The sequence below is a fragment of the Corvus cornix genome, chromosome Z, assembly GCF_000738735.6.
Source record: "Corvus cornix cornix isolate S_Up_H32 chromosome Z, ASM73873v5, whole genome shotgun sequence".
NCBI lineage: Eukaryota > Metazoa > Chordata > Aves > Passeriformes > Corvidae > Corvus > Corvus cornix.
Window position 1 is genome coordinate 65,398,976 of NC_046357.1, and position 21,876 is coordinate 65,420,851.

The 21,876-nt window shown below is 37.4% G+C and overlaps 1 protein-coding gene across 7 annotated transcripts in view; it reads left to right on the plus strand.

Annotated features, from left to right (window-relative positions):
- Positions 1-305: 305 nt before the first annotated feature.
- Positions 306-21,876, plus strand: part of FCHO2 (FCH and mu domain containing endocytic adaptor 2) — an 85,809-nt gene continuing 64,238 nt past the window's right edge. For 3 of the 7 annotated variants that reach the window (XM_039566502.1, XM_039566503.1, XM_039566504.1), the window contains exons 1-6: positions 311-436; positions 9,209-9,300; positions 15,136-15,210; positions 16,520-16,661; positions 16,754-16,906; positions 20,964-21,068. In XM_039566502.1, coding sequence (XP_039422436.1) covers positions 410-436; positions 9,209-9,300; positions 15,136-15,210; positions 16,520-16,661; positions 16,754-16,906; positions 20,964-21,068 — 594 coding nt within the window. In that variant the 5' untranslated portion in view covers positions 311-409. Of the gene's footprint in view, positions 437-9,208; positions 9,301-15,135; positions 15,211-16,519; positions 16,662-16,753; positions 16,907-20,963; positions 21,069-21,876 lie in introns of all 7 variants that reach the window. The other 4 variants (XM_039566507.1, XM_039566508.1, XM_039566509.1 and 1 more) reach the window with 3 other exon arrangements.

Below are 21,876 nucleotides of genomic sequence, written 5' to 3' on the forward strand. Positions count from 1 at the left end.
GTTCCAGTGCCCAGCCACCTTTCTGGGTGAAGAACCTTCAAAGAGCACGAAAGTCCTCTCCCCCGCGCACGGTGACACTGAGCATGCCCGTTTCCCGGCGGTCACTGGTGCGTCACAGCGGTTTCACCCGAGGTTTCCGAGCCCGCCCTCTGCAGCCGCGCCCGTGGCGCTGCCGAGCGCCGGCTCCCGCTGTCCCCGCCAGAGGGCGCGCGCTGCCCCCGGCGCTGCCGGGCCTGCGCAGCAGCGGCGGCGGCCGAGCGCAGGCGCGGGGCCGGGCCGGGGCGGGAGCGGCGGCTGCTCCGTCACGGGAAGGGCGGAACGCGGCGGCGGCGCCCGTTTCCTCCGTCGCGTCTCGGCGGCTGCGGCGGCCGCGGCCGGGCTCCCCGGTGGCCGGGGCGGCAGAGGAGGGATGGCGTACTTCGTGGAGAGCTTCTGGGTAAGGCAGCGCCGCGGGCCGGCGACGCCGCGCCGCGGGTGGAACGGGCAGGGCGCGGCGCGGGGCAGCCGCGGTCCCCGCTGCGAGAGCAGCCTCGGCTCTTACGCCACCCCCGGGACTGGGCCGGGGCCTTACGGCGGGGGGTTCGTGCCCGCTGCGCCCGCCGCGGCCGGGCTGGGCCGCGGTGGAGCTGGGTACCTGCAGCCCGCGGCAGGGCAAGGGGACCGCCGGCCCTGCCCGCGCCGCCGTGCTCGGCTGCGTAGAGACGGCGGGAAAAGGGATGGGATGCGATGCGACGGGATGGGATGTTGCCGTGAGGCGCTGGGCCGAGGGATGCGCGGACACCAGACTCCGTGCGCCGGGTTCCGGCGCTCGCAGTCAGCGCCGTGTCTCGGGGTGACTTGGGCTGCAGGGGGTCTTGGTGCTGTACGGGAGAACAGCACGGGCTGTAGCAGCTTCACATTTGTTTCACGCAAAGGCAGAGCGGCGCCTCGGCGCTCCGCGCTTTTGTACCGCTGCCTTGTCTCCTTGTGTCCGTCAGGAGGTACAGCCCGAGCAGCAGCCAGCTAAGGGAAACAACAGGCTTTCCAGCTTGCTTTGGACATGCGATCTTATAAGTCACATCTGCGCAGATATCTGTATTTTTAAGTGGGTAGATATATATGGATAAAAAGTTAAATTATGGCTTTGGATTGAGCTTCTTGAAATGCAACTAGTTTTCATTGTAGCCTCTGCTAGTTTGAAACATTAAAGTAAGTGGTCTCGTAGTCACCGGACTGTTTACAAAGTTGCTACTGCTTTACATATTTAACGTTTTCTGTGCTTCTCTACCGGGAAGTAGGGGAGACATAGAAATTGTTACTTGATGAGACTGAAGTGAAAGAGAGACAAAATATCTTTTAGACTCCTGCTTTTCAGTTGTAAGCAGCAGTTATTCTTAAACTTCAGGAAAAACCAATTTCACAATTACACTGTTCTTGAATATAAGGCATAGCTCAAGTTTATGTTTTGTTTACAATCTTGTGTTTAGTTTTGAATCCTTTGCTTTCAACATACTATTAAAATTTAATGACCCAAGATACTAGATTTGCTCTCTTCGCATACAAATCTGCTTAATTTGAAGCCTCAGTGTGGGATATCAATATTAAACTAACACGTGGAAGAATTTTGTCTTTCATAAAAATAAGATTTAAATTAATATAAAATGTTGCATTTTCATTGGAAAAGCTTCTGTCTTCTCCTAAGATTAAAGCAAAATAGAAGTTGTTTATTCAGCTATCACAACTGAAATTGAACACTTTTCTATTAAGCTTTTTTTATGTACTGTGGTATGTTCATTTAACTGTCTGATTGGTTGTGTTGTGTTTTGTTAGTAAGTCAGTTAAATTGGTGAAGGCAATGGGCTGTTCCCATACATTCTGTTTCCATGTCTGTGTCTTCACAAATGCTTCCAGCAAATATGAAGTAGTAGGCTTCTACCCCAAATTCCTATTCTCTCTTTCTGCTTTGTAGATTCTCTGCATTATAGCTTTGTTAGCAAAACCCCTAGTGCGGGTTATCAATGAGTGTAGTTTTTCTCATACCTCCAAAAATGATACAAGACAGGACAGTAAGTTTGTTCTTGTTTGTCTTGCAGTGATGACAAAGACATTAGACAGGATCTTAACTTGCAAAATTTGACAAAGAAACTTTTGTAATACCATAGATAGGGTTCTATTTTGTATAGAGGTAAAAGGAATAGAGAATGCTCCTTCTTTATTGCTGTGGGTGAATATTTTTCAAGATTAACTGTAATGATGGATTTGTAAAATCTGAATGTATTGAGTTTCTATATATCCTCAGAACTAGGCATAAATTATAGGTTTGTGCATTTTTGAATCATTAGTTGTCTCCATTTGCACTAACATTTCAGAATAGGTTGTTGTTCAGAATTGTTACTGCTTTGGAAGACTTGGGAAACAATCTATATGGGCTCTGAATTATGGTGAGAAAGGTAAGATAGGAATTAGAAGTTATATGTGAAAATGTACTAAATGCATAATGACTAAAAATAATGAAGATAATTTTGTAAGGAGAAAGGAAGGTTGTAATATGTAGAACTTTGGAAGGATTGTCTTCTATTTCTTCCTTGCCCCACTAGCCAACCCCAGGCAAAATATTTTTGGGAATATGGAATAGGATAGTTAGGCTTTTTGAAGCACTGATTTGAAAATTAATCGAAAACATAATTAATATTTAATTATTTGACATAGATTCTGTCATAAACTTGCAGCTGAAATTATGCATTGGAAATGGAAGTCTGGGTCTTAAGCTGTATGATGCTCTCCCTTGATTTAGTAGTTTGCTCTAAGTAAGAGGAAAAGAGATCGGAAACTTCAGGGACTTTAATGATTTCCCCAGAAAAGTAGAGTGGCATATATGTGAGTGTATCAATTTCTTACACACAATTTAAGCTGCTGTCTTCCTAAATGTGCTCATGTAAACAAATCTTACCTTCTTTGTTGTAAGTCTTGAAAATTGTCCTGAGGCTTTCCTCTTGCACTGCTTTTGAAAGTGTTTAAATAGTTACACATTTTGGTTTTATTGTTGTTAGAGGGTGTAAGAAAGTTGGATGAGCCTGCCATCTCTTGACTGCTTTGTAAGAGGTCAATGAGTGATAAATAAGACTGTTTTCAGGATGTGTAAAGCTAAAGTACAGAGACCTCTACTGTCACTTTAAAAATTTACTATCCCTTGAAAAATTTAAGGGTCTGCTAATGCAGCACGGCACTCTAGAGCAGCAGTTATCCAAACCAGGAGGATATTTTTGGGTGTCAAAAGTTATGAACTAGTAGTACAGGCTGTAAGTGGCTTTGATTCTTATGACTAAGTTTTAGGCATTCAAGTCACATGGCCAAACATTCCCAGCTCCTAATTAGGATTTGTCATAAAACATCTTACTCTTGCTGCTATGTATATGCTACATCAAAACAACATCCTAATTTAAAGGTAAAACTATCATAAACATAGCTGCATTTTATCACTTTAAATACACTGTTACTGGTATAGGAGTATAGAAAGTGTTCTTTATCACTGACTTTCTGTTTTCTTAACAGAAAACATTGCTCAAACTTTGACATTGTATTTAAACTGACCAGTGCAGGTGATTCTTTTGACATAGTTTAAAAGAATTACTATTAACAAATCAACAAGAATAAGCCCCTTCCAAACCAGTCAGTGGTTGTTTATGAATTGTTTAAAATTAATTTGATTAAACTATTGAAAAGTTCTATGAATAGCTGAAGGTGGTTTCTGTGTAACTCTGTGCTTGGTAGCTCTGGAAGTTCTTGCGTATTAAAATATATGTATAAATTGGCTTTGACCGTTTTATTTAATTTTTTAATTGGTTGCTTTACTTGCAGCTTTTGAGAATGGCTGTGTTGAGGATTCCTTTTTTTTTTTCCAAAGACTTTTGTGGGGCCAAGGCTTGGCAGTATCCTGGTTTAATAACCGTAGCTTTGTGAAGAAGCTTGCTCTGTTGAGCGTGAGATGTATTGTCTTATGAACTTGTGAGTATATGAGTAGCACTGAGACTTGCCACACTGACATCTGGAGTTACATTCATATGTTTACACAGCACTACTCTTCTGCTGGGCATACAGCTGGATGCTCTGTTTCAGGGGAACTTGTGCAATGTTTGCTTAGTCTCCTCCCTCTGTATGTGTGTATCTAGCGTGACTTGGCAGCTTTCCATCTGTTTGTAAAAAAATATTTTTAGTTACCTATATATGGTGGAAAATATCTGTCCTGCCTCATATGCATAGAGCTTCTCTGGAGCTGATCTTTATTTGATATGTTGAAACGGGAAGGTGGAAATTGAAGCTGATGGGTTGTTTTTGTGTCCAATCTTCTCAAAACTTTCAGAACTGAAGAAGATACACCACCTGTGCGAGCATCAGGTGACTGCTTTTCTGTCATGTTTCAATGCTCTCAATTTTCTACAGCTCTTTCCAACACTCAGAAATTGAAATTTACTGAGAGCTTTCAAAAATGTAACACTGTACTATTAATCGTACAAGTATTTTTATGTATTCAGGGCCTGTTAAATTAAATTATTTTCTATGTAGACAGCATGAAAGACATGCTATTTATTTAAAACTGCAACAAGGATTAACAGTTTAAAGAACATGACAACAGTGTTTGTCAGAGCATCTAAAATGAGTTTACCTATCCCTGAATTTAGTATCTGACCAGTCACAGTCACCATAGTAGAACCATTTATTTGTACTGGGTAAATAGAAAGTGGTGCAACAGAGTATAAACTTTTTACACTAATAGATGTTAACGTTGAACAGTTTTAAACCAAAGGAGGCAGAGCTTGCACTCAAACAATTTGATTTGAAAATAAATGCTGCTGCAGATTGCCTAGAAATTTCTGGCTATTTTACTAAATGCAGAGTTTAAACTCAGAATTATTTTTGTTGCAACAAACAAACTTATTCTTAAAAACTTGAAGTATTTTAAGTAGTTCAGTAGAACAGAGTTCCTGTAATCTGTTTCCTGTTATGCACAAGTCATGGAAATGCTGATTTCTGACTACATGTTTGCTGACAGGGCTACTTTCATTTCCATGAGGAAATCTTTGCGACTAGTTCTTGATGAAGGGAAATGGAAGGACTGTTTGCTCTTGCTTTCCATGACTTAATTTGTCTGTGTACATAGTTGGTCAGTAATACTTCATTGTAGGCTTATTTAAGTGTTTACTTGTATTTGAAGTCTTGTTTTCTCTAATGGCTTACTGTCAGGGGACGTCTATGCTCTCAATACAAAAGAGCTTTCTTACAGTAGTATAGAGCAGGAAATCTCAGAACAAACACCATCTTCTGAAGAGAGTTTTGCTAGCTCTGAGTAAGAAGGAGAAAACTGCTAATGAACGTCAGAGTAATTAAATGGTGCCTATATGGAGAGGGGACTACTTACATTTTGCGTTCTCGTACACAGTTTTACATTTGTTTTTTATTGAGTAATTGAGACCCTCAACAGATGGTGGTTTACCTACAAAATGACATTCAGAATGTTCTTTCAAACTGATCTGGAAGTCTGTTACCTAGAGCCTGATGTTATACATGACAACAGAGGATCATCTTTCTCCACTGTGCAACAACTTGTAGAAGAAGAATCTGCATCCTACTTCACTGTCTGTTGTACCAGTGGATGGTAATTGCTTATGAATGGGACTGGAACGTTTCATCATTCCTTCTATTATATGCTGCATTAATTTATTTTTAAGTTGGCCAGTACTGGACTGTTGCCACTAGGAAGGAGCAAGTAAAAACACCCAATTGAAGAAAAAGTGTCTAGACACACAATTTCCATGTACAGAATTCTATACAGTAAGTGGGAAGGAGAAGTGTTGAGAAAAAACAACCAAAACACAAACAGTGTTGATGGCGTATGTGCATGTAAGAGGATAAATACTTACTTGGCTTTTGTAAATTGAACAACTTTTCCTCCTAGCCACCACGTACATCTGTCTCTTTATCCTGAATACAGAACCTTAAGTCTGATTGCTGCTCTTCATGAATGTAACTACTGAATGGAGAAGTTGTGGAAGGGCTGTATAGCTTTTTCTAAAGCAGAAAAACATCTGCTCTCTTCATTGAGACACCATACTTAATTTGGTTTATGTACACATATGTCTCCACACATGAGCAGAATTGTCATCAGGTTAGTCATCAGAACTGTTGGTCATGTGAAGAGTTTTGAAGTCTAGATGTTTGTGCTTTTAGATAGAGCCTGGAATAGGTAATATGGGTTATATCTCACATTATGTTTACTAGTGAAGACATGTCTTTTAGTTGTGCCAGACTTAAACCATGTAGGCCCTCGAATCTGTGAGCCTCCTTTCGACTTGCTACTTTGTTTAAACTTTAATATATTTTGCACATAGGTTCTTGATCTCTGATAACTATTGATAGTGTATAAGAGATGAGGCTTTCAGAAGACTTAACTGAGGAAAGTATCTGTTCCGTTTCTCTGTCATGCTTTCTACTATTCATTGCGAAGTCAGGAAGAAGAGTAGGACTGATTAGAAAATCTAATTTAAGTGGAAAAATTATTTCCTTAGCAGTAACCTTCAGTTACAGTTAAGGAACAAGATAATGATGGCAGTTGGTTGTTCAGGATCGTTCCATTCTCTGAAGATTTGCATGGTTACATTTCTGACGGTTTATCAGGAAGGCTGCAGCAAGAGGCTGTGTCATGGCTGTGCTAGCTTTCCTGCATTTCTAAATTGGCAGGAAATTTATGGAACTCCTTTGTAGAAAAGGCCCCATTAAAAGTTTCCATTATGAAAAGATTAGAAGCAGCCTATGTTCAGCACATTTTGATCAACATGCTGTTTTAGCTGGAAGAAACACCTAAGAGCAAAGAATGTTTCATATAGGAGAATTTGATTGGTTTTTCAGGAAGAAATGCCTAACACTTATTTGTAATGTTTATCTATAAATTTGGGTACGGTAACAACTTTGGAGTAGTTAAATAAGAATTATATTCTCTATTCTAATTGAAAATACCAATGAAGTCTTATTATAATGCAATGGCATTCAGCATTTATATTGAGTAACTACATAAAGTTAATAAGTTAGGGCACCAGTATTCAAAGTTACTGTGGGCCTCAAACTACAAAGAAAAATGTTTAGATAGGGGTAAAAGGGGAGAGAAACTATTTAGACTGGTACTTGAGTAGGATAACATTTAAATAAAGTTGCATATTCTACTAATTGGTGCTCCTATCCTTCTTTTACTTTTCAAGCTTGTAAAAGCCTTGCTCTGTGGAGAGTCCTTTTAGAGTTTGCTGGTTTTTCACCGGTTCCATTTAGTTCTGCTTGTACTTTTTACAGACTGTAATTGCACTTATACCACTCTAATCTGAATTTTGGTGCACTTTTTCGGGTTACAGCTTACAACTTACTGCAACCATGGAAACTATGATTTTAAAGGGTTTTTTTTCTATTTGGTTTTGGTTTTCCCAATGCTTGGAAGAAGTAAAGCAAATAATCCTGGCTAGTAATCTGTATCAAATTGCCTTCAGTTATCTGTTATTTGTAAATTTATGTGTCTGTGTGTGGTGTCCTTTAAGGCAACTTGAAGCTTAGTGGAAGTGGACTTAATACCATGACTGCTGTGACGTGTTTCCATCCACCCATGACTTCTTCTCCTTATTTAAGACGGCAGGTCCCTGCATGCCTTCTCCTCCTAGCTCCCCCCTCTTCTTCTGAGCAATGCAGCTTGTTTGTGTCCTTGCAGTGATCTGGATCAGTGATTCTTGTTTTTATTTGCCAGCTTTATTTTTCAGCTGTACAATTTCCCTGATAAAGTTTGCCTTATGGCTGGACAAAAAAATTTTTGCAGAACTGAACAGACAGAAATGTTTGGAAGGGTATATGACCAAATTCTCAGGCTCCTCTCACTGGCAATATAGAGCTGCCTTTGTTAAAAGTCCAGGATTTTAAGGATGTGAAAGTACTTGAGTGCATCCAGAGGAGGACAACAAAGCTGGTGAGAGTGCTGGGAGATGTGTACTGTGAGAAGCCACTAAGGACTTTGGGCTTGTCTGGTTTGGAGAAAAGGAGGCTGAGGGGTGACCTCATTGCTCTCTACAGCTTCCTGAGCAGGGGAAATTGGGAGGGTGATGCCCATCTCTTCTCCCTGGGAGCTAAGGATAGGACATGTAGGAATGGTTGAAAACTGTGCCAGGGAAGGTTCAGATTGGACACTAGGAAGCATTTCTTTACCCTAGGAGGGTGGTCAGACGCTGGAATGGGCTTCCTGGAGATGGTGGTCAATGCCCTGAGCCTTTCAGTGTTTAAGGGGCGTTTGGACATGCCCTTAACACCATGATTTAACTTTTGGTCATCCCCAAAGTGCTCAATCAGTTGGGCTAAATGATCACTGTAGATCCCTTCCAGCTGAAATAGTCTATTCCATTCTATGCTATCCCGTCCTGTTTTTCTTTCCCTTCCACTCTGAACATGTATGCAGTTTTCCTGAGGGCACACTTTGCACCTTATATAGGAGCAGCATTATGGATCTGAAGCTTTTATAAGGCAGAAGGGGAATGGATAGTCTGACAAGAAGACTTTATTAGTAGCAGTGCTCTTATGCTGTGCCTTGCCTTCCTTTCATTTCTGTCATTCCTTTTTGCTGTCAGGAGGAAATTCATCATGGTGCCAGAGGTCATAACCTGGCCGAATTTATTAATCAGTACTTAGAGCAGTGTCTCAGTTTTAATAGTGAGGTATGCCTTACTCGCTGGAGAATGTTTTGAAATGAAACTTAAGAATAGACAAAGAGAAGGTGCTAGTGAGAAGATCAGTGATTCTTTTTTTAACCAGTTTTACAAAAAGCAGGGGAAGAAGGATACCCAATAATCCCAATTAAATTTTAGTTCATGGAAAATAATGTAAGATATGAGAGGATAAAGAGAGAGTACAGTATTTAGCATGTGTTTAATAGGATGGGAAGTGAAAGAATACAAGACCCCTAGAAATCTACCACAGAAATGTCTTTGACTATAGCCTAGAAATATGTAATAGAAATGTAGTGGTGGCAGCTGAGGTGATTTTAGTTTGATTTACGTATATGGGATTTATGGGAACTAACAGCAACTGGTAAAAAGAAGCATTAGAAATAATTAACTTCCTGATGAAGTGATTAAAATGAAAAGCAGTTATTAAAATGCACGGGTTCAGCATGTTGTGCTTCATAGTTCTACTTTCTGTTTATGTTTAGGGAGAAAGGAACAATGGCTTTGATGTCCTCTATCACAATATGAAACATGGACATTTGTCAACAAAGGACTTAGCAGATTTTATTAGAGAAAGGTAGGTATTCATCCTATGCATTTAATATAATATTTGTGGGTTTTATTGTTTGTCATTGCATTTAACAGTAATGTGTAAAAGAGGTAAACAAAACTTTAAAAATTCTAGTATCATTTTAATATATCTCTCATATTCTACAGGACTGTCTATACTTATTCCATTCACTTAGAACTGAATAGGAACTTCTAAGCATCAGTTAATAACAAGCTTCTCATTTTTCAGGTTTCATTTAAAAGATGAGAGTAAAATTAATCCTGATTTTTCATTTTGTTTGAAAGAAAAATTATAATTTAAAGTTGCAAAAATTATCAGTCTTGCAAAGTTTTTACTATGGATTTGGAATTAGGCTATCAGCAACTGCTAGTATAAACATTAAAAATATATACTTTCAGAAGCTGAGATGCTAGGTTTGTTAAAGAGAGTGATACATAGGGACAAGAAAATAATATGCAGAAAATAACACAGGTTCTTCTATATTGGATGGGAGGAACAGGACTGAAATCTGCCAATATGGCAACTTCCAAAACAGTTCACCTAATATGCATTTAGTTCTTTGTGAAAGAAAACTGCTGCTGCTACACTGAACATATAGATTTCCTCCCTGAACAAAATTAACTGTATGTCTACTTTGGAATTTTGTCTTTCCTCAGTTACTGACAGTAGATAACACATGGAAGATAGTTGCAAGGTACAGACTGAGGACCTGTTTCAATACTCACTTCTTGCAGAGGAAGCCATCGAAAAAACTGGAATTCTTCTTCAACATTTAAGTTTTGGCCTCAAATAGACCGCAATTTAAAAAGTACTTTTAAATTTCCACAAAATGTAACCACAAATCTGACAGATACTCCATTGCATTGACATACACATAGATTCAAAGTGAATTGGAGAAGATTACAAAAAAACTTCTCACTAGTAGAAAAGGGTGAGTTCCAGAGTCTGCATGTGAAGGGCAGTCTCCTTTTGGAAAGACTGCACAACCCAAGGAATCTTCTGTTTTATGAATACTCAATTTCAGAGAATGCATTATGAAATCACAAAGGGTTCTAGTGAAATCCTGAGTTGGATTGAGCAGAGGGATATCACACTGTTCACATTTAGTATGAAATGCTTAATGCTTCACAAACTTGCACTTCTAATACTCGCCTTGTGTCATCTGTGTGAGTTCCTGAATCTTTCCTTTGAAAGCTGCTGTAATTTTTGGAATCATTCAGTTTTTATAGCAGCACATCATGGACCTAAGATGTACCTTACCTGGACACATTTAAGTTTATTTCTTTTACATCCTTTGTGTTTAGATTTACTTCCATATTTAGATGAGAAACCATCTTACTCTCTTTGCTTCTTGTCTCCTTTATGTTGTATTCTTTGGGCATGCTCCATGTATTTCATATTGGTCCTAAGGTGTAAGATCTTAAGTAAATGGGTAAAAAATAACTTGATGCTGTATCTGACTTCATTTCTTTGTTTACTATACTGACAGAAATAGAACTTGACAGTTCTTTCTATACAAAATCCCTAGTAAAAAGGAGTATGGCATTCTGTTTTTTTTTTCTATCTATAAGCTGCTGCAAATTAAATTCTAAATTATTTTAAAATAACTTTTAAATTATGTGCCTTTGCAGTCAATAAATAAAATCTTTGAACCTTTTTCCACATGTTAAAATGTTTCAGCTCAAGTTTCTGCCAATTACTTCTAGTGATTTACATAACATTTAAAGATTAATGACCATGTAGGAATATGTGAGGATCCACATGGGTACTTTATCCTCAATGAGAGGTCAAGAAATGTTTTTTCCTGTTCATGGATCATGATGTGCCAAAGAGACATGCAGCATTTTTTGTAAGATCTATGAAAAAAATTCAGTTCTCATTAACTCACTAAGATAGAATCTGAGTGCTGTATTGCAATTTACTTCACAAAGCTGCAGTATTGTTCCTTAGGAGTCAGTTGCCTGTGTCAATGATGCAGATCAGCTGCACTAAATTCAGTCCTTTCCAGTGACTTTCTCCTATCAGGATATTAAACCTCCATTGTGTATTCTTCAGCCCTGTTTTTCTGCTGCACCTCCGTAAGTCAGGCTGCAATACACAAAAAGAAGTTGAGTAACAGCTAGATACTTCTTTTCAAGTAAGGGATGAATGATCAATCACAGCCAAAGCTAGTAGTAGTTTGTGACATATAGTTTAGATTCAAAGAAATAGAGAGGAAAATGGAGAGACTTCAAGTATTTGGTGTCCTTACTTTAATAAAAATATGTGAGAATCCATATCTGTACAGTGAAGCCCTTTGCTGCTGTTGTGAAGTTACTGTAGGATGTCATTCAGCTTCTTGGGAATTAAAAATGGTTCAGTGGAATACATTTTTTCACATGGGTCAAATTCTTGGACTCAGAGAGAAATTGGATTGGGCAGTACTTGAGCAGTATTTTACAATGGTTCAGTTGTCTTGTCCATAATCTATTTTGCACATTTATTTATTGCAAAGAAGTTAAGAGATGTTGCACACAGTTATCTGTTCTCCTCCTTCTTCTGCAGATTATTGTCTGAATATTGTTTTACAGTACTGTTTTCTGCTGGAAATATGTTAAGTGGATGAGCAACACTTCTTAGGAGCCATCTAGATATAGTGGTTTTATGCCTTGACTTTAGTGTACCTGATTTTCTGAACTCTTCCCTATGAAAATGAAGTGTACATATGTTTGAACTCTGCATCTGTCCTTCCATTCCTTTTTACATATAGGCCTTTTTCTGTCTTTTTTTTTTTTTCAGAAGTGGATACATAAGAGAGTGAAAACTGAAAACTATTGAATAGGTAGAGACAGATCCAAGCTGGTGGTAATACTTTTAAGAAGTTGGAGTACATACCCTTTCTAGGTAGAGCAGCCATCTGGTCAGTTGGGCTTGCTGGAGTCTCCAGACTAGCCAGAAAATATACTTTTTATGAAGTGATTTTGCATGGAAAGGAGAGACGGCTCAGTGCATTTGGATGTACAGACTGTTCAGTGCACAAAGGATGCATGTCTGTGTGAAGCCCATCTCTGTTACTTTTGCTGTTCAGAATAGTGTCTTAGTTGTGTGTAGCCTATTTGGGGGAGAGTATTGTTTCCTTTTCTCCAGCCTTAGAAATGGTAATGAAAAAATGTGTAAGATATGGAACTTTTAAAATTATAGTTAAGTATTTTAAAAAAACATTCTTTCAGAATTCCTGTAAGAGCATTCTGAGATTGTAAAGTTTTTTCTCTTTGAGAAAAACAAGTGTTTGAAATGTATTAATTTGTAACAATATTCCTATGCTGTATCTGATATTCCTACTTGATAGCTTAGAAGGAGAAGTTTTCCTCCTTGTCTGTGTTCAGTGAGTCAATATCAATACAATTTTCACTTTTTGAGTTTTGTTCTTGAGTATTTGTTATTGGTCATATTCTAAAAGAACTGAGAGCCAGTTGGATCTGTGGTTCAGAAGTTTGTCGTCTGAAGGAGTGAGTTTTCTGCCAGGCAGTCTGCTTACTGTTGGTAAATCTTGAATGGGACAGGTTAGCTGTCTGCTGAAAGATTAGATACCAGCTCTTAGAATCATCAAATCATAGAATGGTTTGGTTTGGAAGAGATCTTAAAGGTCATCTAGTTCCAACCCCCCCGCTGTGGTCAGGGACACCTTTCACTAGAGCAGATTGCTCAATGCGACATCCAACCTGGCCTTGAATAAAGGCCATGCTTTGTTGATAAAGCATGTAACAAATTTTGTTTTTTAAAGAAGTCAAAATAAGAAGGTTGAACTGCCTGCATAGCTGTTTTTTTCTTTAAATATGGGGAAGATTTTGTAGGTGAACTGTCATGTGTTTGTGTTCATTTAAAATCTAATCTTTGTATATCTAAGAAATCACTCTGCTTATCTAGGAAAGAAAGAGGTACAGGAATGTGTTGGCTTTTCTCCAGGAGTCTTTCTAATGGTTTTCTGCACCAATTGCCTGTAAGCATCATAGAAAGAATCTTCTAGATCAGATAAAACTAGCAATGCGTATGTTTCCATTTAACTTTAAAATGTTTAGCAGATCCCAAGCAAAGACATATCTTCAAATGGGTGAAAATTAATTTACTAAGAAAATCAGTCTGTTACCTGTACTACAGAGTGTTCTGCAAAGTCAGTTGATAGAATGAATGTAGTAACTGGTCATCTTTCGGTTCTTAGTGTTTTTAACTGATATAAGTTAATACTCTGTGGTGAACTGCAGAACTCCAGTTTTGTGGAGATAATTTGGGGAAATATGCTGTAAATTGGTTCAAAGAAAAGGGATGTGGATTTTGGTCAGAATTTTTGTGCTTAAAGAGAAAAAATAAGGCACTGAGTTATAAAATCTGAAAAACTTTGATAGAAGATATGGATGATTAGTCAAAATATATTGTTCATCGTGATAATTAAAAAAAACCTCATTGTTTATGTTTGGTGCATATGTGCTTGCTGCTGTGCAGCGTGCAAGATTTCCAAGCCTTGCAAATTTGAACTTTTTCGTATCATCAGAGAGACCATCATATGTGGAAGGAGGATAAAGTTAATTGGCTCTTTTTAATGATGAATAACTTTGCAGTAGGTAATACTTAAAATGAAATTTATTTGTTGCATGTTGTAGTTTAATCTCCTTCTCCAAAGAGATTTCCAGCTAACTAAGTGGATAGTTATTTTGGAAGTTCAGTAGGTTTTAATACATTCCCCTCTGTTTCAGGTGAATGCCCCTATTTTGTTTTCATATTTTCACAAGACAATTCTTTTTGGCTGTAAACTGTTGCTATACAGGAGAATTAGAAACCTCTGTCTCAAGTTTTATAGTCGTGGTATAACTCGAGAGAGGGATGAATTCTTCATCTGCCTTTTTTTCTTCTCTCTTGTCCTGTGCAAAGGTATTACACACCAGGAAAGAAATTGCTCCAAGCTTTTCAAGAAAAGAAAATTACAGTATTTACTCTAAATCTAAGTTGACATTACATAATGAATATTGGTTTAGGGTGAAAACTTAAAATACTGTGTATCTTTAATAGTAGGAGGGTGAGGAAGATTGATTGGGAAGGACTTGCAGGGAGTCACTGCTGTAATAGATGATTCCATGGCAATTGCCTCTGCAGAGGCTCTAAGGGGGAAATCTGTGCCAACCCTTGGATTTTGCATCTCTGAAAGACAAGTGAAGTTGTGTGTTTGAGTGAAGGAAAATATAAGAACACATTGTGTAGGAAGAAGTTTTCACAAATTGAGACAACCTTCCATTAAAATGAATTTAAACAGTAGAATACAATACTTATCATTGCATGTTATTTGAATTTCCAAACTCAAGTATCACTATGTGAAGGATTTAAAGGAAAAGGCAACCTACCCCCAACATGAAGACTAAACAAGACCTCATTTTGTTTAATGTGATTGCTCAGTAAACACTGTTTGTTTATTGTAAAGTTTTCATTACATTATTTTGTTGCTGTGTAACACTCTCCTGCTTAGACAGTCCTGGATAGATGATTGTCATGGCGCTTTGTTCTGTCTGTTCTGTCTGTTAAGGAATGTTAATGGCAGTTGAGAACAGCAAATAGAGAGAAGGAATTGTCTTTTTCAAGCCTCGAGTTCCTAGGTTTTGTTTGTTCTGTTCTCTGCAATGTTCTATCACAGGGTTCTTAGATTATTTTTTAAAAATATACTAATGTGATTTTTCATACAGCTTTTGAGAGATCATTTAAATGGAGTAATTTTTAGCTCACGTAAAATGTCCTCTGTTTTGCACCTTTAGAATGCATATTCAGTCTTCATATCTTCAAAATTTTGATTATGCTTTTGATGGCTTTCTTTGGCAGGGCTACAATAGAGGAGACATATTCAAGGTCAATGACAAAACTAGCCAAATCAGCAAGCAATTACACACAACTTGGGTAAGTAAGTGTACATAAGAGAGAAATAAGTGAGTGTGTACATGGTAAGAATCAAGTTTGATTCTGCAGATTTTATTGATGATGTTGGATGTTATCATAACTTTGCCACCTTTAAAAGTGATTGTTAAGTCTTTAGTAACCATGCAAAAATTCATGCAGCTATGACAAAGAGAAAGACAGAGGAGTTCTTTAAAACTGAATAAGCCCAAACATGGAAAAACTGTCTGTTCCTGTGTGTTTAAAGCTGAGTTCTTTTCAGACTTAGTGACTTCTATTATGTGCTCATAAGTCTATGGAAATTATTTTGAAGAGAGAACATGTGGCCTGCAAATGTGGCAGTGAATTTATTTATTTCTATTATTTCTGATTTTTGGAGTGTTATCTGTTCTCAGAGATGTTCAGAATGAGACTTCTCTGTGGAATAAATCTATGGAAAAACGGAAGTTTTATACATACGGTATGTTTTTAACAACTGGAATGATTAATGGATGCTTTTTCATTGGAAAGATTAGGCCATTGAAAACTTGGACTTCTGAGATAAAGCTAGATTTATTTTTTTATTCGTAGTAATGTAATCTAGAAGTGTGGGGAGCTTTCATCAGTGGATAATTTGATAATAGTTGTTGCTGCTCTTTAAACTAACAAGCAGGTACAGAACCTCTGAACACAAGAGCTTTAAAGCCTATGGTTAGTATTGACTTTTTAGCAGCATTAACCACAATAGCAAGGCAGAAGTGTATCTTTAGAATAGCTGGAGAAAGCCCATTCAACACAGAAATCTGAATCTGGGAAATGATCCCACCTCTTTGTTCATCTTTATTAATCACTAAATCCCTTTTAGTGGCAGACCATCTTTGCCAATATATTTTCCTCCATCTTGTGGCTGCAATGATGTAAGACAACTAGAAACGTAACTAACCAAGAAATTTCTGATTTGTTCACACTGTTCAAGTACATACATAGTAATACTTACTACGTGTTAAATTATTTTTAAGCTGTTCTTGCGCCATCTTGACACTTGGCATTATTGTGTGCTCATCATAGCATGAAATGAACTTTGCTGTATTTTACGTATTAGAGTTAATACAAGTAAAACATAAAACATGGAAAAATTAGTGGATAGGATGCCAAGTACATTGGGAACATATTTAATAAGAATTTACAGCAGTTGTTGGGTGTTTTGTTTGTTTCAATTTTAAGAAGAGAAGTGAACTGTAAACTTTCTGATTATCCCTTAGCACTACTAAAAAAATTGCCAACTGAAAGAAAAAATCCAGATTAACATTACATCTTATTTTCCTCAATGCAGGACATTTGCACCAGTTTGGGATGTTTTCAAAACCTCAACAGAAAAACTAGCAAGTTGTCACTTGGATCTTGTGCGGAGGTTACAAGAACTAATAAAAGAAGTTCACAAGTATGGAGATGAACAGATCAAAGCTTATAAAAAGGTTATTAATTTTTTTTTCCTACATATGTCCAATCACTTGTTAACAGTAAAATTAAAAAGGTTTGGTTTTGACAACCATGTGGTATTTGGCAGACTAAAGAAGATGTTTCAGGAACTTTGGAAGCAGTGCAAAATATTCAAAGTATCACTCAGGCCTTGCAGAAATCAAAAGAAAACTACAATGCAAAGTGTGTGGAACAAGAACGCTTAAAAAAGGAAGGAGCAACACAGAGAGAAATTGAAAAGGTAGCTCTTACTTTAGTTGTTACTAATTGTCTTACATGTTCACCTTGTTTTAATAAGTGAAATGCTCAGAAAGGGTTAAATGTAGTTAAAAATAGTAGTTGTGACTATTTTGTAATATGCATAATATTGTGAATACCTAATTATGTTTTGTTTACAGTTACTTCCTTATCTGTTCTAGCTGTACCGTAGTTCTAATTCTTCACTTTGTAAATACCTGCATCAAATGATAGTTTTGTGCAGTGGCTTCAACAGAAATTGTGCTCAACTGTTTTAGCATCTCTTATGTTTTTGAATATATTTCCTTATGTAAATACTCAAATACTCAATGCCCTTGTTACTGAACTCAGGAGTAATTGTGTTATCCCTGCAATGAGATAAAGTAGCTAAGTACATGAGTATTTCAAGTCTGTTCAATAAAGAAAAATGTGTTACCAACAGTTTCACTGCTGTTTTAAAAGGTTCCAATTTCATGGACCAGAGACTCAAGGGATGAGTATCTTGAGATGTATTTAGTACTGTCCTTGTGTTATGGTGGGGGTGTTGATCCATTCACAGTATCACTCAATGACTGAGGTTGACAGGGACCTCTGGAAGTTATCCTGTCTATTCCCCATGCTCAGCCAGGACCACTTCCAGCCAGTTACTCAAGACCTTGTCTAGACAGCTTTTTAGTATCTTCAAGGACGGAGATTCCACAGTCTCTCTGGGCAACCTGTGCCAGGGCTCAATCACCTTCACAGGAAAAAGGTGTTTCCTGACATTCAGAGGGAGGGAACCTTTTGTGTTTTCTGTTGGTACGCATTGTCTCTGGTTCTGTCACTGGTCACCACTGGAAAGAGCCTGACTTTACCTTCTGTGTGCCCTCCCTTCAGGTATTTATATCTCTTGCTAAGATAATCCCTAAGGCTTCCTGTCCCCAGGCTGAACAGTTCCAGCAGTCTCAGTCTTTTCTCAAGGGAGAGATGCTTCAGTCCCTGAATTATCTTCATACCCCTTTTCTGGACCCTCTCCAGTATGTCCATGTCTCACTTGCAATGAACAACACAGAACTAGACACTACTCCAGGTGGGGCCTCACCAGTGCTGAGTAGAGGGGAAGGATCCCCTTCCATGACCTGCTGGGAAAAAAGTAACTTTTTCCTGTTTTCAGGAATCTAACTAGTAGAGGAAGGAGGTCACATTTCCTTGTCTCTAATTATAACTTCTCTTATTAAATCTTGATTCCTCTGGCTATTTCCATTTCAATTAACTGATCTGTGTAGGACTTTGTTTTTTGTTAGAATGATCTTTTTGCTTTTAGTCCTGCTATCTTAATGGAGAAGATAGCATTGGTTATTGTCTTTTCACTGATGACAAAAGTGATTCTGTTGACTATGTTTCAAATGTTTTATCTTGGTATAAATCTAGTTTTTTTCACCCCAGCTTTTGCCTCAAATGACAGTTGATGCTGGATTCTAGACATGAATCAGACGTGTGTGGGCAGATGTTTCCCTGTGAGTGTATTCAAAGTATAGTTTTCTTGAATTCTTCTAAATAGAATTTCAGTAGGAAAACTTGACTTGAGGGAAGGCTTTTTAACATGTAGCATTATCCTTGTTCATTTGGAAACAAAAAAATCTTCAGCATGACAGATGTCTACATGAGAAGGGAGAAAGAGGAAGCACTGTAGGAGGAGGGTCAGTTTTTTACTCTTGTATGCGTCTTCCTTAGCTACAATCAGGTCGTAGCTGGATGCTCTGCAAGTACTTAAAAAATGTTTCCAGTGGGAGCAGGTAACTGACACTGTCACATCTCTTCAGTCATGCCTCTATTCAAATTTACACTTGCAATTTCATAAACAGAGTGACCAAAGATTGTAATAATTTATTTTTCCTTTGGTAGAAAATAGCTTTATTACTTTCAGTGCAACATGAAAACTATTTACTGGCAAAATCACAGAATAAGTGCTTTGTCAGAAAACAAGGGATCTGCACCAGTATACTAAGAGTTTATCACAAAGCCAAATGTTTGGAGAGATACTTTATTGAAAAATCTGAGGAGGTATCTGAGACCTTGCAAGTCTCACTGCAGCTGAAAGTTAATACTAAGTTGTGTAATAATTTCCTGTTGTTCTCTGACACGTAAACTTCTCCATTTATAGTGACTTAAAAAATACTTGACTGACCCTTATTCTTTCACATACTGTAAATCTTGTCACATACTGTAAGTCTGGTAAATAGAGTTCTAGCAATTGCTGCACCTGAGAATAGTCACATCCTGTTTTCAGAAGAGATTGCTAGTTAATCATACAATGTCCATGTGTTTTATCATCTTGTCTGTCCTGCTGAGTAGTTAGTTTTTAATTGCTCTTCAACATGTAATACTGGCATTCTGCTCCTCATTAAACATGATAGGAGGTGAAGAATGTTTTTGTTTTGTCAATCTCCCTTGCACATGGGGTTCAATTAAAAATGCTTTACCGAAAAATAACCCCTTTTTTACGTCTTTTAACTTGACATTTCCTTCCTTTTTAGTGATGAAATTTGGAATCAACTGCAGAGGAGCCTTAATTTTAAAAGCAAGATTTCATGGAGCATGTTGTATTTTCAGCATAGTAAATGGCAATTGGGAAACAAGATAGGGCCCTGTGCTTCTCGGTGGTTCCCCTGTGTAAATGTGTAAGAGTGAGAATCATGAAGTAAAATTCAGGATAATAAACTGATGGGTTTGATAAAACTTTTCTGAATGATTCTTGTTACATGAAGTATTTTCAGGTTCTGTTATGCTGAGTTTAGAAGAGTATGTGGCTAAGATCTGCGTAAGTTTTCATTGTAACTGGAAAAACAGTGGTAGCTTCAGTTCCTATTCCTTTGGAGTGCTAATGATACACTGTTACTCATGATTATCTGTTATTTTTCTCTTGGAAATTGCAGAATCTCTCTGTCTGTCTTGCCAGAGGGCGTCTTTCTGTTAATTCATTTGAAATTATGGATAGCACTCAGCTTCACAAATCATTGTTAGTAAAAAACAGTTTCTAAAAAATAGTTAGACAGATGAAATTGATTTGAAAGGAGGAGGAGGGCTAATCAGAGCTAGAACAAATAGTGAATATACAACTCTCTTAACTGATGTCATTAACAATTCAGGAATACTTTTGAGTTACAACTGATGGGGAATTACAGTGAGACAGTAAACATGTTGAATAAAGAAGCTAGGAAAGAAAATGGTGTTCAAGATGATTTTCATTGGCATTTAACTTGGAAATAGAATATCAAAGGTTTGAAAGACTTCATCTTGTGCATCACACTGTAAACTTTGAAAATAACTTTTTCTCTTCTACAAGTCACCTCATTCAGTTTTATTCTGCATGTAATACTGAGATTTTTCCTGTATTTTGTTTTGTGTTTTACTTAACTCCCAGAAAGAAGATTTTTGTTTATTAGCAACAAATAATTAAAAGAAAAGGATAAATCCCCAAAAGATTATTAATTATAAAACTGACCTGCCTATATCTGACCAAACACTATATTTTGCACTAGCTTCATTTTCAAATATCTGTTAAACCATTGATGTAACTTCCATACTTTTGAGTTTCTTCCTTCATTTCTAAGAGAACTTCACCATCTTGGTATTTTTACCATTGATTCTTTCAGAATTGCACTTATAACTGTTTGCTCTGTATTCCAACCCTGCTTTTTTCCTATTTTGCTGTTGCAAATATAAATTTATTGTTCATATTTTACAAGAGCTAATGAGTTATCTTGAGCAATAAAAATTTTATTTCAAAACAAGTTTTATTATAACTATTATTATAAAATTTTCATTGCTTATAAGGGGAAGGGATTTAATTGAGTTAAATGCTTTGTTACACTTGTATGTGATTTATGTACAGTAAAATCTCTAATAGCTTTAATCCGAGATATTTGGTGTTGAAATTTTGTTGTTACACTTCTCTGTTTTGGTATGCCTCTGGATAATTTTTAGAGATCTTTTAGAGATTTTTAGAGAGGCTTTCTTTTAATAGTAACTTTAAAATCCTTTATGTGTGACATTTGACACATTTTTGTATTGATCTATAGGCAGCAGTTAAATCTAAGAAAGCAACAGATACCTATAAACTGTATGTGGAGAAGTATGCTACATTTAAATCTGATTTTGAACTGAAAATGACTGAAACAGCACAGGTAAGTTTTGCATTAAATGAGTTACCTTTGAAGTAGGTTAATGTATTCTATTTCATTTCTGGAGCTTTCTGAAATGGAAGATTTCAGAAAACTGGTCCCTGTGGAAATTGATTTGTTTGAAAGGCAAACACTGACTGTGTATGTTGTGATAGCACTGTCCTTGAATGACACAGTGGAGTGCTGGCACTCTAAATGTTTTGAAGAGATTTTTGGAAGAAAGCAAAATTAACTTCTAGAAGTATTGTATATGCATTGTGTTTATGTGGAAAATCCTCTGAATTGCTGGGCACCCAGAAATCATTCATAGGAGTTTCAATACTGAGATCCATCATGGCTTTTCATTATTATTCCATCAAAACGCTTAAGTTGCAGCTTGTTAAAATGTGTACCCAGGATTTACCTGATGTTATGAAAAGCCATTATATCTGTTCAAGATTCTGGGGATTTTTAAAAGACTGTATTCCGGAAGATTTCAGGTTCTCTGTGTCATTGCGTATGTCATTTCTTGCTACATTTTAGACCACAGTTGACTAGATGCCCTTAGTTCCTTTTACTTAAACTTTCACTTAATGTTTTAATGGACACTTGTAAACTTTCCACATCTGTCCGTACTGGAAATGAAAATTGCCAATTAAAGATATATGTGTGGAATTCATTTAAAGTATAATGGTGTAGCTGCACCCACAGTTTGGTTGCACAACAGCTGCTTTAAAGATGATGTGATAGGAAAAATAACATCCATGGATATATGGAATCCTGCTTTGATGTGAAGCACACACTGTAGTATCCTAATTCAGCATACATTTCA